The sequence below is a fragment of the Halyomorpha halys genome, unplaced genomic scaffold (assembly GCF_000696795.3).
Source record: "Halyomorpha halys isolate HHAL.00 unplaced genomic scaffold, Hhal_1.1 Scaffold281.1, whole genome shotgun sequence".
Taxonomy (NCBI): domain Eukaryota; kingdom Metazoa; phylum Arthropoda; class Insecta; order Hemiptera; family Pentatomidae; genus Halyomorpha; species Halyomorpha halys.
The window spans coordinates 336930-352815 of record NW_027108453.1 but is presented as its reverse complement, the minus strand read 5'-3'; the positions used below and the strand labels follow the sequence as shown (position 1 = coordinate 352815).

The following is a 15886-nucleotide window of genomic DNA, read 5'->3' as shown; positions in this document are numbered from 1 at the left end:
ATATATTGTTTTAAATAAGATGGAAGATAGGAGATTAATTACTGCTCTACAACTGCCTTATCGAAGAGCCCTATCGAAAAGACGGCTCTTTTCGAAATGAGTTTTCTCCGTAGCGAGCATTGGGCCAATACATCATTAGTTGGAACAGTAGATCCTCTCATTTCTTAACTCTTATATGTAATTTAATTAATCAAAATGGCAACCTATGTTTACTGTTAATTATTGTAAAATTAAAATGGAGATAAAGGATCGAAAGTTTTAATTGTGAGGTTGCGATTAATTGGAGCGAATTAAAGCTTAGTTACAAACCGCTGCCAGGAAACCCAGCTACCAATAATGGCCGTCCAAGGTCGTATCATAATAGTTTGTGTGCAGCAATAATTGTACTTGTGCTTAATTCTATTCTCTTTGGGATTCCTCGCGAATTAGCAACAATTGTTCGCATCTACAATTATTTCGGGACCAAGAAAAATAACATTGTTCTTTCACTCATGGGGTATGAGTAATTAAATAAATTTTTTATTTATAATTGTTGAATCAAATATTATAGAACAAATGAACGATTTACTAAGCCTGAACTGGGGTTTTGAGTTATTCAACACTTTTAGGGAAGTTCAAAGATTTTTTTGGACCGGAATAACATCTTTCCTATTTATACTAGTTAACCTCAAACATATACAACTATTAAGCACACTGCAAGTGAATAGTAATTAAATAATACTATATTACATATTATGATAATTATGTGTTGAGAACAAAACGAATTACAATTTTTTAGCCACTTTCGCTCTGTCATAGTGAACGGTTAAATCTCATTCTAGGGTTACCTAGCACGGCGACATGGTTGCCATGGGGTACTTAAAGAGCAATTTTTTAAAAACAATTTATTTTTAGACGAGCTCAATGAATGTAATGAATGAAAATTTATTTAGTCTACCTGTCTGATCTGTCTAATGTAACAATGTTTTTAGACTTAACCAATCCATAGGTTTATTGCTCAAATTACGTAGTGATACAAAACAATTGAAAAATGCTAGTTTGTTTCTGAACATGTAATTTTTTTTAAGTAAACGGCTCGAGCGATTTCCATTTGTTATGCCTCAAATTATTCATCACTAAAAATTCGATACCCTCCTAAAATTTCGGTCTATATAGCTGAGGTTTTAACGAGTGCAATTTAATATAAGTTTACGGATAGCTAAAGCCTTATTGTAAAACTTAACTCGTATATTTCAGTATGGCAACGTAATTACTTATCACGTAAACTATTACTTAAAATAGCCCTTATAAAATATGTAACTTTACCAATTCTAAATATTAAATAGACTTTCTTGATAATATTATATTGTTTATACGAATGTGCATAATATTGCTTATAGGTGGAATGAATTAAAGACGAGAAGGAAACATATCTAATGAGATTTCTCGCTGGGGTAAAACAGTTCATTTTTGTTTGTACTATATCATTTATTTAAATTTAATTTTTCGAAAATCATAATGAGAGTGTATTAAATCATTTTATTTAATGTTGGAGTTTTAAGTTGAATAACCTCATTTCTTTTCGTAGTGAAGAGAAAAGAAATCATTTTAGAAAACGTTTCTTCTTTTTGAGAAGATTATGCAGAGCACGCACAAATGCTGTCCAGTCGGTAGTCGGAGACCTTCAAAGAATCATTTTTAAATCAGATTAGAAATATATAAATTTTAATTTTATGCAAACAGGCAAAACAAAAAAAAGAATTCCATCATCAAAATTCATCCTCCAGACCGGACCCACAAAATTCTTCTGGAGTTGGGAAGCCAGGAAGTCGTTTTCTCAAGAGACCGGAAACATTACCTCCTCCACTAACGCCTACAAAAAGCTGGAAAGGATAATCTGCATAAGATACTGCATTATTTAAATTATTGAGATTTATTTGGACATAATCAATAATTAGCATCGAAAACAGATTTACATTAATACAAACTAGAATCGACATTGTAAGAAAAAAAAAGTTTCTGAATTCAACGCTGCTTAATAGATGTTTTAAGAACTTAAGTGCGAAAAACCGGGGTGGTTCACCCCTTTCGGTTACCAGAAAATAATTATGGCTGCGACTGATTTTTGGTAGTGAGGTTAAGGTATTAAATTGCTATATTGGTTTTTCGTTATTCTGACCTTTCGTCTTATTACATTCATTTTTAACATTGAATATAGTAATATGAAAAATGATAAATTTAGTTATTTATTGCTTTGTAAATAATAATTAAACGCTGATATTTTGGCTTACTTCAGCGGTAAATATAGTGCAAAAATCTATAAATTAAATAAAGCGATTAAAGTCAAATAAATGAGGGACAAAATACCACACAGGTAATGGAAAAATAAAGAGTGGTAATAAATGTCTTCTTACTGTTTTCTGATATTCAAGCCCCAGATATTACTTATGATAATATCTTAGCAGATATTACTTGCTGGTTTGATTTTATTTACATATCAATATTCTTGTAATTTCATTTGCTGTGTTCAATTTCCCATATGTGCATAATATACATGAAATATGTGATAAAATGAAGTATTATGATCGTTAAAGAAATCAAATCTCAGGTGTGAAAACGAGTGTATGCGCTACTTGCCACTAATACCTGTGACACGGCTGGGGGAAAAGCGTTGGGATCTTCTGGAGCCCAGCTTTGCCTTCCGTAGGATTTGGAGTTCCCCAGGCAGAATGTAAATATTTTATATCGTCACCAATGTTTATTTATTTTTATAGTTTTAATTTTTTTTTTTATATTGATTCATATTTTTATTTATACATATCCTAATCGTATTTTTATTGGAAGAAGACCTTATGAAGTAGATTGTTGGAAGATAGTCCCCACTTTGTCGGGGGTGTCAGATTGAAACAGTGGGGCGAAACGTTGGTTAACAATAAAATAGCTTTCTTTTACTATTTTGATACCTTTATTGACCGCCAACCGGGCTATCTTCCTACAACATATCAATATTTTCTTTTATTTATATATGTCTTACTTGAAAGAATTGTATAATTAACAAAAGGAGAAAATAAATATAGTTTTGTTCCTATGGTTTTTATGACGTCTGATTTTTAATTTCACTTGCCGATATATAAAACATAATGAGAGAAGTATTGCCACTCTGAATAGTAAAGATAATACTGTAATACATTTCAACATCAATTTCATATTAAAGTTCGTGGAAGTTGTTAATTGTTAATTTCGAAATCGCTAATACTTGTCTTCTGTTAAGTTTCTTAAATGTTAAATTTTACAAAACTATTTTTCTTCATGCTGTTCTTAATGAATACGAAACGTAATGCCTCCTTCACTAAGAGCAACGTTTTAAGGTTTTTGAAAATAAAATATTTGGGCCGAAAAATACTGAAGTAACCGGGGAATTAAGATGTCAACACTACGCTGAACTGAGGTAACTGCACACGGTAAGTATAACAAAGTTATACCACTACGGCAAATAAGATAGGCATGTAAAGATGTAGCGATTAGTTACGATAGGATCCTTAGAATGTTAATAAACACTAAACCGAGGGGTGGACGTCGAAGAGGTAGAGCGAAGCGTAGGTGGGATGATTACCTTAGTAGATTGAATATATATAATCATTCTCCGAGCAAAAATATGGGGACAATCTAATTTCAAAAAAGTTTAGGAAGCTTTTCATTTATTTTAGTGTACAATATGGTCACTTTTTTGCATGATTCTCTAAAAAGAAATATTTTGCATATAAATTCGAAATTTTCTTCATCTTAACTGATCTGAATTGTAGGTAAAATTAATCCTGTTAATAAGTACTGATTTTCTGTACTTCAAAAATACCACAGATCCAAGTAAACAATATTATACACAGGTCCTTAGTTACATTATTGCCCACAGCGTCAGTTTTAAAAGGGCAAAGGATAAGAAAATTTAAGGATCGGAAAAAAAAGTTTTTTAACCTCAAATTAATTAATTTATTTTTAAAAATACGTTTCAAATCCTAAAATTGATAGCGCAACATAAATACGTACTTGTCATTGATTTCAGAAAAATAAATGTCATTTACCGCGTTAGTATTTTGTACATGGTAATGTTTAGGGACACTGAATTGAAAGAAGCTTAGTTCAGCAAACGATTACCTAAACAGATGACTTAGCCTCTATACCCAGCTACCTTATTTAAAGGTAAGTAACACTAGTATGCCAGGAATAAATTAATCCAACACGTATCTACCACGTCTACAGTTGATGCTGAGACATTTTAGTGCATGGGTGGTCTCTTAACTTTATTTTTCAAGGACGTTATTAGATTTATAATTTTTTTACCATTAACCTTTTTTTTCTTAGTTTGTGCACTCAAAGATAGTATTTGACTCATATAGAAAAATATTATAATTAGAGATATATCGTTGAAGAGTTTTGGCACTTCCTCAAAATGAGTCCATAGAGCTAATTTTAACCCACCCCCAAATCACTTTTTATTTAATATAATTAAAAAAATAGAAATTATAATATAAATTAATTTAGTAAATGTAGAATTATCAGTAAGAAAAAAACAGTGCCACAAGGGTTTAAAAAAAAAATAATTACACAAAATATTCATAACGAAAAGGATGAGTTAACTAGAGAGAACTTAGAAGGCTACTCAACACTGAATCGAGGGATTTTTTTATATTGGTCATTTCAGACATACGGGGGGGGGGGAAGGTTAACTACAGGGTGCCACTCTATTCTAACTCAATGGTAGGAGTTCAAGTTTTCATTTTGTGAGACCTCGGCAGAAATAAAAGTCAACCCCTCAGGCCGGATTCGAACCAGCGCCATTGCAGTTCTCAGTTTGGAAAGACCTACGCCCCAACTCCCTAAGCTATAGATGGCCCTGAATTGAGGGAACTGCACCCGGTAAATATAATTCAGGTTAAATCATTGCGACGAATAAGACGGGATAATAAGGTTGAGGGACTTAGTAACGATCGAATCCCTAAGATGTTAATAAATACTGAACCAACAGTAAACGTCCTAGGGGTAGACCGAAAAGTAGAAGGGAGAATTAAGACTAATTCAGTAGATTTGTATTTGGAGAGGCACTGGACAGATGTATTTGAAAAACGATTGTTAGTCTCGGGTTCGCTAGCCTTAATTATTTGTATTATACCGAAAAAGATGAAAATTTAGTTCAATTCTTCTTCATTTTCTATTTAACTGGTATTTATTTTTGCTTCTTCCATACCCCAGGGAAAGAAACGTGACTTGTATGCATCCATAAAACGATAAAAATATATGTTCTCTAAATCAAAGATTTCATTAGCATTTGACGTTAAAGACATAAAGGATTAAATTTTGTTCAGTATCTGCCTCAAGTTAAATTCAGGACTAATCATTAATCGGATTTAATCGTGAAAGTTTCACTTCACGGATAATGCAAGTCATTACCTTGTGCTGATACCATATCGAATTTATCAGATTTCCTCCACTCCTTTTACTTATAGATGCATTGTGCATTGTGGTACTTTGTGAACTAAAAAATGTGTGAGTAGGGCGTTCAATCCTATGTCACACCCTCCAGCAAGCCTGGGGAGGCGCTGCAATTGCTGAATTAAGGGACCTACGCCCGGTAAATATAATTCAAGCTAAAGCATTGCGACGTATAAGGTTGTAAGGTTGTAGGGCTTAGTAATGAGCGGATCCCTAAAATGTTAATAAACACTGAACTGACGGGTAAACGTCCGAGGGGTAGATCAAAAGGTAGATGGAAGGATTGTGTTAAAACTGATGTAGTGGAATTGGGTTTGGAGGGGCATCATTGGAAGGATGTATGCAGAGAACGTTTGGTGGTATCGGCATCGAACCTCCGGGTTTGTTAGGTCTTCATTATTATTATTAGTATTATTACTATTTTGCGTAAATGTATTTGCGTTTGCTTTTATGTTTATCCGGTGTTCCTCTGCCCATTTCTGAAATACTTGATCCTAACTCACTAACTTGTATATTTCTTCTCTTGAAAGAGAAAAAATTAAAAAAATCCTTTATAATCCGTGCTATCTCGTACTGGTATTCTCTACCCACATCATAAAACTCCTTCAGTGACCGGATTTTAACGTAAACTATTTTTTCTGCTCCTCTACTAACAATCTTCCGCAAATCTGTATCAATAAAACAGGAGGGATGATTTGTATGTACATACATATATGTGTGTGTATGTTTTTTCTCAATTATATTTTTATTGTTTACTTCATGTTTTGAGTATTTTTAAATGTCAAATCTGAAACTTCAGCACTTTTTTTTATTTTTAAATTTTATTTTTTATTATTATTATTTTGATTGTGTTTTGCTTGGTAATTAAACTATTTTATGCCAGAAAATAAGGACTCAAATGTTGCTTGTAATTTTTCATAGGAGTCTAAATGTCCCAGAATAAAATTATATTTCATTAAATTTATTATATTTATTCCTGAAATGGCTGGTCCACTTTGCCCCAAATTTGGAAATTCGGAGATTAATTTTGACATGGTTTTGTACTTAGTTTAGCAAATTCCAAATGCTTAGCTTACGCCGGCGAATACATGATTCCATTGAAGAACCTATATATTTCGAAAAAACTCCGATCTAGCTCGAAGTGGGACCAATCTTTGAGATCAGTATAGACCTAGTTTCGAATAAATTTTGTCAAGTTTTATTGCTTTTTATGTTACTCATATGAAAAAACTAATTTCCTGGATACACCTATTTTTTACAATTGTGGGTCCCTTAATTTTTATCAACAAAACACAACAATTTACCTCGAAATATAGATAATAGACAAAAGAAATATTCAAGAACAGATAATTTATAGAAAAAGAAACTTTCAAAAATAAAGTTAAGGGATACAAAAAAAAATGTATATATAAAAGAGAAAAAAAAAAAGACAAAATTGTGAGGAATCTATATACTTGGCAGATTTTTTAAAAATGTTTTCCTACTTTAATAAAAAATCAAAATTAACCCCAGAAATAAATTGATAATCTATAGATCATTCCCAAGCCCTACTTAACATATTCCTGTCCGATATGTAGCTTAGCAAATTTAATCAACTTAAAAAAGCACAAGTATTCCAAAATAAATGCCTTAGAATTGTTAACAGTCATTCACATTACATTAGAGTAACTAAATTACTCTCAGAAATAAATATAGCCAGCCACCTTATGTTAATTTATATACAAACTGACTCATATTTTTTTTTTAATCTTGCCACTTTTTTAATCCTTTCAATAACCGAAATTTGTAATTACACAAAAACAAGTACCAGTAGATATAAAGATAAGCTAACTAAACATATGCTGCTTTAAACAACAATTATCACAGTCTGTATTTCAAAACAGTTTTGGTTTGTACTTTTTTTTCTATTTTTATTTTTTACTAAAATTGTAAAGCAATTACAATAGAGCATAATATAATTGTGAAAAATTCGAAAAACTATCTGAAATGAAAAACTACTCTAGGAGCTGAGTTGGGAATCATTTCATGAGTAATTTAATTACATATCTCAATTACACTAAGAAAGCCTTTAAATGGTCCAAAACGTAAAGAAATCTTGAAGAACAATAACACTGAAGTAATTGTAATTGTGTGTCGCAATAGCATTTACTGCCTCATGCTAAGTTATTGAAATTACAATAGTTTATTGACTATTAGTAATTAAAATATATGTAATTTAACTCATATTTAAAAATATTTTTTATGAAAAAGTATCGGAAATAACCTTATATTTATATTATTTTAAATGGCGCACTGGAGTTTAATTTTTTTTTCCTTTTGTTATCCTAAAATATTTAAATCCGTTAAAATCTATCGGGTGTACAGAAGAAAAATCGATTTTATGATCACGCACTTCTATATCGATTTATTTTCTGGGTCTACAATTATAGTTGATGAAGTAATCGCAAATACAATTACAATTATTCCCAACTGCAATTGTAATTCCAAATTAAGGTAATTGCCAAGGAATGGTAATTGTAATTAATTTTTTCCCAACTCTGTCCCCCAAGCAATGTAATAATCAATGTACTAATAATTTATTATATATTATTTTATTTATTTTTTAAACTGCAGTTATTTTTATTTATTTCATATACCTAAAATTAAAGTTGAATTGATCTAGAAATCATTTATAGCCTGGTGTCAATTGGTTGATAAAACTATCAGCATGTTAAAGTAGATATTTTTTCAGGTATCCATTATTTTAACCTCGAGAATCTTTGTTTGACCTAAAAGGAAACTAGAAGACAGATTTTTTTAAGGCTTCATGCCATTAGGTTTCACTTGTCAAGTTGGAAGGAAGGACATGCTAAGCATTCTAGGTCAACTTGAATATACTTAAATTTAATTATAAAAAAGATTTCTGAAAAAATTGTTATTATTTTTTAATATAATTCTTAAAATTTAATTTATAATGTAATATGAGTAAACTTTTGATGATAATTAATAACTGAATCTCATACTAATTAATTCATTAGGAAATTCTGTCAAATTTACAATAATACTTATATTACATATGATATGCTTTCTTGAGTTGTATCCCACTTTTTATATCTTAAATTTTTGAAGCACTGGATACGAATGCTCGTAAATTTTTTTTAATTGCTACTTCACTTATTTCTTTATATGGAATTCCATAAAAAGTATACACAGACAACAATAAGAAGGGTGAAAAGGAAATGATGAAGAAATAATATACAACGAAATTTTTCACATTTATTTTGTTTTTTTTGTTCACAAAATTTTCTTATGCCATAACAAACGACACTTCACTTTTTTTTTTGTATTTTCCATCGATTATTTCATTAAGTTTCGTGTATTATAATTCCACATAATCTCTTAAATCACATGACAATAACAAATACAGTATATATATATATATTTATATATTATTTATAGATTATTATTAGAGATGGTGGGAGGTAGGGAGTGTGAGAATAGGGTTGGTCCTTACGGAAAATTGCACTCCGCGCGACAAAATCTCTTTTTCCAGTGCTTTGGGGGGTGCTCTCTGAAACAGATCTATCGTATACCTTGGGATACTACAAAATTTTCAAATTCCTCCGAATATCAGTAGCACTTAATGACAGTTGTACACAATTCGAAAAACTATCCGAAATTAAAAATCCAAAAGAGCTTGTCCTTCCTTCCAAAGCGCTGGAGCTTAACGGCGGGAAAAGAGAAAACGCGCGAAACCCCCGCGCTTCAAAAAAATCTAACATCTATGCGTGCATCACTAGTTTGTGAATATTCCGTGTTTTATATATTTATATTTATATATTTATATATAATTTAAAACACTATATCTCTCGTTCACTCAATCTCGTTTTTTTTTTGTTTTTTTACATTTTACTTTTCTTTCATATCATAGCATATCACAAAAAAATATTAACACCTATATACAGACGAGGTTGACAGAAATTTATACAAAACATCCAGTCGAAATATTTAAATTGATTTGTCTACTCCTCCATTCTCCGGATACGTCTGTCATCCCTCGATATACGTTCAAACTCTGAATAAATAACTAAAAAAAAATTATATATTTAAAAAACACAAGATATACAATGTGGACCCCATTAGAACGGCGTTTTGAGTTTAAATAAGTTTTTTTTTGTACGCTTTATTTATAAAATAATTACGCATTTTATTTACAATATCCTCTGGGGCCTGGGAGATGGATTTAGGAACAAAAACTAAATAAGGAGATGTGTTATGTGGCGACCCGTAGTGGTTGCCTTAGGAACTATATACAGGAGATTAGGCATGTACACGACACATATTGCTAACAGAGTATCAATATATAATACAGTTTGTACAAGGGCTTTGTGTTTGTAGCTTATCCAACTAGGGCCGTTCGTTCGGCCAGCATTACTTGTTGTATTTGTCCGGCCAGCCGTAGTCCGACCTCCACGTCGCAGCCTGCAACAAAAACAATAATCATTAGTAATTATATATTATTTAAAAAAAAAAAAAAATTAGCATATGAGAAGTTCATTATTGTATGTCTATTTCATCTAGCACGTATATTTTTTATATTATATACCAATATCTTATTTTTGTTGTTGTTTATCATTTAATTTATATATTTGTAAATAAGGTGTGAATGAGCTTTATGATTTCTTTTACCATTGTCTATAAAATTTAAGACAGAATGTAATATTACACAATAAGAAAAAAATGATTAACTTTCAGGTTCGGTTAAGTTTAAAACAAGGCGATTCTCATTTACCTGAATTATCTATTTAGTACTAGAATATTTTGTTAGAAAAAGGCTTTAACTCTGGTAGTAAACTATCAGTGCTTGAGTTTGCTGATAGGTGAAGATGTGTTAATATAAAACTAAATACATCTATCACGTTAATGCTAATGAACTAGGTTTTGAAATAAATACGGATAAGACGAAATGATTAGGATCAGAAACAGTGATATAGATATAGAAGGAAATACATGCATAGATATTTAAGAATTTCTGGTCTTGTAACTAGAAAAAATAAGTTGATGAAGAAATAAAGATGAGGTAAAAGGCGGGATATGCTTGCAACTAAAGCTTAAATTTATGAAACTGGATGCTAGTACAGAAACTGAAACGTTTTTCATTTATTAAAATTATTGTTAGTTAAAATCTTGATGATATCTGTTTTGTTCTAATAAATTATAAGATGGACAATAATTCCGAAACGTTTTGAACTAGAAAAAAAAATAAGTTAAAAGTAATAAGGATATTCTTAGCTATAAAAAAATAGACACTAAAAGCTAGAATTTACAAAACTAGTATCCTTTTTTCTTCTGTTATTTACCGAAACCCGTAGCCTTTTACATGAGGAGAGGACTATGAGTTTTTGAAAATAAAGTATTGTGTTTAATATTCGGTTGGAAGAAGGATAACCAACGCCGAAAAGCCCTACACTACACCCGTTAAGTAAAATCGAGGTTACACCATAAATTGGACTGGTGAAGTTTTAGAAATGAATAAAAGTATACGTAAAAAGTTAATAAGCACTGAACCGACTGCCTAACTTAAGACTGGTAGATCGAAATATAGATGGAAAGATTCTAGTGGATAAGCGCTATTAGTAGTATCGGCATCGAACCTTCGGGTTCGCTGAGCCTTACATCCCTTTATTTAAAAATAAAATATAACACAACTCTGCGATAACAGAGCCTACTATTCTATTAATAATTCTGCGTCTTATCTCAATTCCAAGCATCTGAGATCTTGGCTTCTAAAGAAGTGTATCCGATGCCCACATCGAGATAGGAGTGCACTAAAAATATCCGTTTAGGAAGAATGAAGGGGTTCCTTAGAAGTGGCGTATTTAAATAGAGCGGGAGTTACATTTGTAGCAGCTATCTCGAAGATTATCTCTCGACACCGGAGCCAAAAGATGCTCGGTCAGGTAAGATGGTTCTATTAACTGGTCCTGATATCCATCTCAACAGTTCTTCGTCAGGACGCTCCGTTTGAAGACGAGTTTTATTTTGAGTTGGGCCTCATCCTCTTTAAGGGGGACAACATGGATATTGCCACTGCCTCTGAGATTAATATTAGTCCGGATCTTTTATAGCACTGGCTCTTCGCTTTATTACAAATCTAACTACACATGTTAACACCGCACCATTATGGCTACTTGGATATCGGAGAGGCACTTGTACAAACGGTAAAGTCGTACCCAAGGACATTGAGTTTTATGAATGTGAAATAGGTATGATTGGGTTGTTTTCTTATTTTCTATTGTTTGACTTACTTATCGGGCTATATTTATTTATGATGATTATATATAATTTTATTTTTATCTATTTTATTTTATTATATTTTTTATAAATATTATTTATTCACTTTTTATTTTTAGTTAGTATCTATTTATGATAAGATTGCGTACTTGCATCCCTAAACCTGATCCTTGTGTGTGGCTGAATTTATTATTCCAATAAACGATTTTTTCAAATATAATCGAAAAGGCCAATATTTAATACCTATTTTCGACACCGACAAAATTAAATTTTGAAATGAACTCAATATTTTTGTGGCCTAGAATTTTAATTTTCCAAAAGGAAAACTTAGCTGAATTGCTTCCCAACCGGTGCTAGTGTATCAGGGTGTTACTAAGAGAATCATATGTTAACTACATGATAAAAAAATAAATCTGATTTAGTATTTTATGTTGTGAAGTTATTACTTACTATTCATACTGATTAATATCACCTCCTTTAGGTTAAATTAATTTTTTCAACGAATAAATAACAAATACCAGAATTCAGTATGATTCTGATTATGATGAGGATTAATTACACTCATTTAATTTGAAAAGCAATTTATAGCGATTTACAATAATTTAAAAAAAAAAAATGTATACACTGATACAACTGCTTCGTATAATCACTTGTAAGTCTAGATATAAGAATTAAAATTTATATTTTTAGCTTCTATTGACGCTTTTCACCTCCCCAAGACTTCCTTAAAGCTGTGTAAGGTAATTTCTGATCGTTACAACGGAGAAAAAGATCCAATGAATCTCCATTATTTGTCCCGTTACGATCCTGAATATGCAAATCTAGAGGTGTCGAACCAATCATTAGAGTTTTGTCCCACAGGCCTAACCGTCCGCTGGTATAATATATTTATAACGTTTGGTCTAGAACAATGGTTAGCAACGTTTCGGCCATGATCGTCCGTACGAGATTTTCTCACATCTTTTGTATTCCCTGTTCAATAAAAATATTATACAGCTTCTGGCATTCAATAGAATCATAAGCCTTTTTTAAATCTATATAAAAGCAGATGTACTACACCGTTCTATTCTAACTTTTTCTGTTTTATTTGCTGTAATATAAAATATATAATCAATTATTGAACGATTTCGCTTAAAAATATTTCGATAGTATTCGATAATTAACTCCATGCAATTCGTGATTCGTAGCTAACTTTAACGAAAATATTTAATAACATACTTCTAAGAATAAAACCCTAGTTGCGCTATGCGGTTAGCCCACTGCACTTAGGCAACAACACTAATTGCAAAAATTTAATCTGCATTAGTATTAAAATATTTTATAGTAAAGTATTAGATTAAATTAAATTTTAGCTCTTGATAAAATACAAAAAAAAAAACGATTATGGCTCTGTTTAACCTAAAGTATGCTCACCTATTGTTTAGATAGTAAAAAATACGACAGGGATGGTTTAACAATAAATAATCGGTTGTAATCCTACAACCTAAGTTCCAAAAGTTTTTTTTAATATTTTATTTTATTTTTTTCGAGAATATATACAGTTTTTATTACTTCTTTATTCATTATGTGATCCAAATAACGTTTCGGGCTATTCTGTGCAATATCAAGTCCTTACTATTAATTTGTGAACACATGTCATCTTAATTGAAAAATAAGATTTCAATTTAAAAAGGTCTTTTTTTTATCATTTTTTAATAGTACTTTTTTCCTAATGCCCATCTATCTATTCACTGAAATTTGGATACATAGATGGGCTTAAGAAAATAAGCCATAGTATTTCAAACACAGAAAATTGGGAAACAGCACCAATGAAAAAGAAAAAAAATAAGGATAATATGTAGGAATATATAAAAAATTGTTTCAATTATGATGGCGTACGTCCAAAAATTAATAGTAAAAACTTGATAATGGACAGAAGAGCCCGAAACGTACTTCGGATGACATGATATATAATAAAAAAGGTATTACGCTCCGGATTTTTGTTTATTATTAGAACATGTCAAATCATCATCACTAGAGGAATTACACCAAACTGTGACAACGCATGATAAATTTCCTTTATTAAAAAGTCTAGATTCGATTTTATCAGCCTATATGGATATTTGTATTAGGAAGAAATCCCTCAACTATGACATTATTATGTCCAAGAGATCTACCACGTCCTAACACATTCCTGATCATATATAACTATTTGCAGTAAGATACGTACCATGTGGGACGAGGTGTGGGGTAGAGATATCATGGGGTGGTGCTGGTGGAAGGGTTGCCCCTGGGGTTGGTACCAATGGGAGTGTACCCCAAGGCTGCCCTGGAACCCGGGTTTCTCCTTCATCATGTCGGACATCACTCCTGTCAGCGAGAGGCAGGAACCACCGACGACTGAACCCTTCTTCTTTTTCGACTTTGAGCTCAGCTTCCGGTTCCTCGTTTGGATACCCTCTTTTTTCATCGTCAGCGGCCGATTCACCTGCAACATAAAGAGTAATCTGTAAGCTAATGCTCCATATATAAAAAAGTGGTTTAGATAAAACCTATATGTAGATTTGGGTTTTGATGGAGATCGGTGGAGGAAAATATAAATTAAAATTTACTTGTAGAGAAAAATTATAAAATATAAAAGAAATAGCTATGATTACACTATTCAGGAATTTTCTATAAAAAGTCAATATATCGATTTTTGGGTTATTATTATTTAAAAATTATTATTGAAGTAACTCCTGGAAATAAGCCTAATTCACATTAAAATTATTAATTAGCAACATATTTTGTACGAACATATTTCATTATTATTCACAAGAATAATTTTAAATGCAGAATTTCAATTTGTCAAAAAAAAAATTATTAGGTATGAATACCCATTAACTTTTCATAAAATATTTCTCAATTATAATTAATATCAAAACCGTTAAAATTAGATTGTATTTGTTATATCATATTGTTATATTATTTTTATAACAATAATTTTATAATAGTTTTTTAATACAAATTTTATAAATTTGAAAAGTTATATATTATAAAACATTTTAATTGTTAATAGTCAGTGTTATATTTTCGATCAATCTTCTTGTGGGCGGAAGAGAGCTCAGATAGACGTAAATAGAAAATAGTACATACGAATAGAAAGTATAAAAAAAGGTTATATTTCTATTTCTAGGTTATATAAAATAATATTAATATATATGATTATATCAATCAATGTTCTGGTAATCAACAAGCTTTTAAGATTGATTGACAATAAATTAATAAGTTATTAAATCCATCGGTTAAACAGAGCTACATGAGATACCTTATTTTTTATTTTATTTATTATTATTTTTTTTCAAATACAAATATGAGTATATCTTAAATTAATTTCTGATAATTGTTTTCACTACATCTTTATCAAATACCACTACCATTTTATGAATGAAAATGACTGTAAAGCTATAAATATTTTAATAAAAACAATAATAATATTAAATATAATAGCATTTTTCATTAGATTTATCACGTCCTAAGTCTAACCAAATTAATATATCTCATTTATCTTAAATAATTTCCCATGATATAGTAATGCAGTACCTATTTTATAAATGTACATTTTTGTATACGACACCTCCTAATAAATACGAAAAGAACCAAGTATAAAACGAAGAATAAACTATGGGTTGGTGACAGATTGAAAAGGGAAAAGAAAACAGAACTAGAAAAAGGGCAGATTGATACTTTATACGTAGAATAAAGCCAAAGGAGGAAGAGTTATGCCCGACCGGCTGCCGCAGCGCCATAAAAAGGCACGTACCAAAAAGGCCGAATATAAAGAAGGAAAAAATATTACAAGAGTGAATCTATCCCGGGCATAACTCATTGACGCAGCCCTGTGGCCTTAGTCTTGAAATATTTTTCTTTTCCCAATGATGTATGTCCCGAAAGGTAGGGACGCATTCGGTTTTGGTCCATTTTGGAAGGGCCGGCATTGAACGACTGGACAATTTTTATTTCGATTCCGGTCGAGAGCCGAGTTGACGCTAGATCCATCTTGAGGGACGTCTCATTTGAATAGGGTGTCCCGCTGGGAGCATTAGTGACTCCCATAACTGATATCTCTTGTAAGCGTTTTCTTTTCTTCTTTTCTATTTCCTTTTTTCTTTTCAATTTGTTTTAGGCT

The 15886-nt window shown here is 31.0% G+C and overlaps 1 protein-coding gene across 5 annotated transcripts in view; it reads right to left on the bottom strand.

Annotated features, from left to right (window-relative positions):
* Nucleotides 1-15886, bottom strand: part of grn (GATA binding protein grain) — a 260366-nt gene that overhangs the window by 10851 nt on the left and 233629 nt on the right. For all 5 annotated transcript variants that reach the window (XM_067046767.1, XM_067046766.1, XM_067046768.1 and 2 more), the window contains 2 exons: nt 13949-14206; nt 9881-9927 (listed from right to left, as the gene is read on the bottom strand). In XM_067046767.1, the coding sequence (XP_066902868.1) occupies nt 9881-9927; nt 13949-14206 (305 nt within the window). The remainder of the gene's footprint in view (nt 1-9880; nt 9928-13948; nt 14207-15886) is intronic.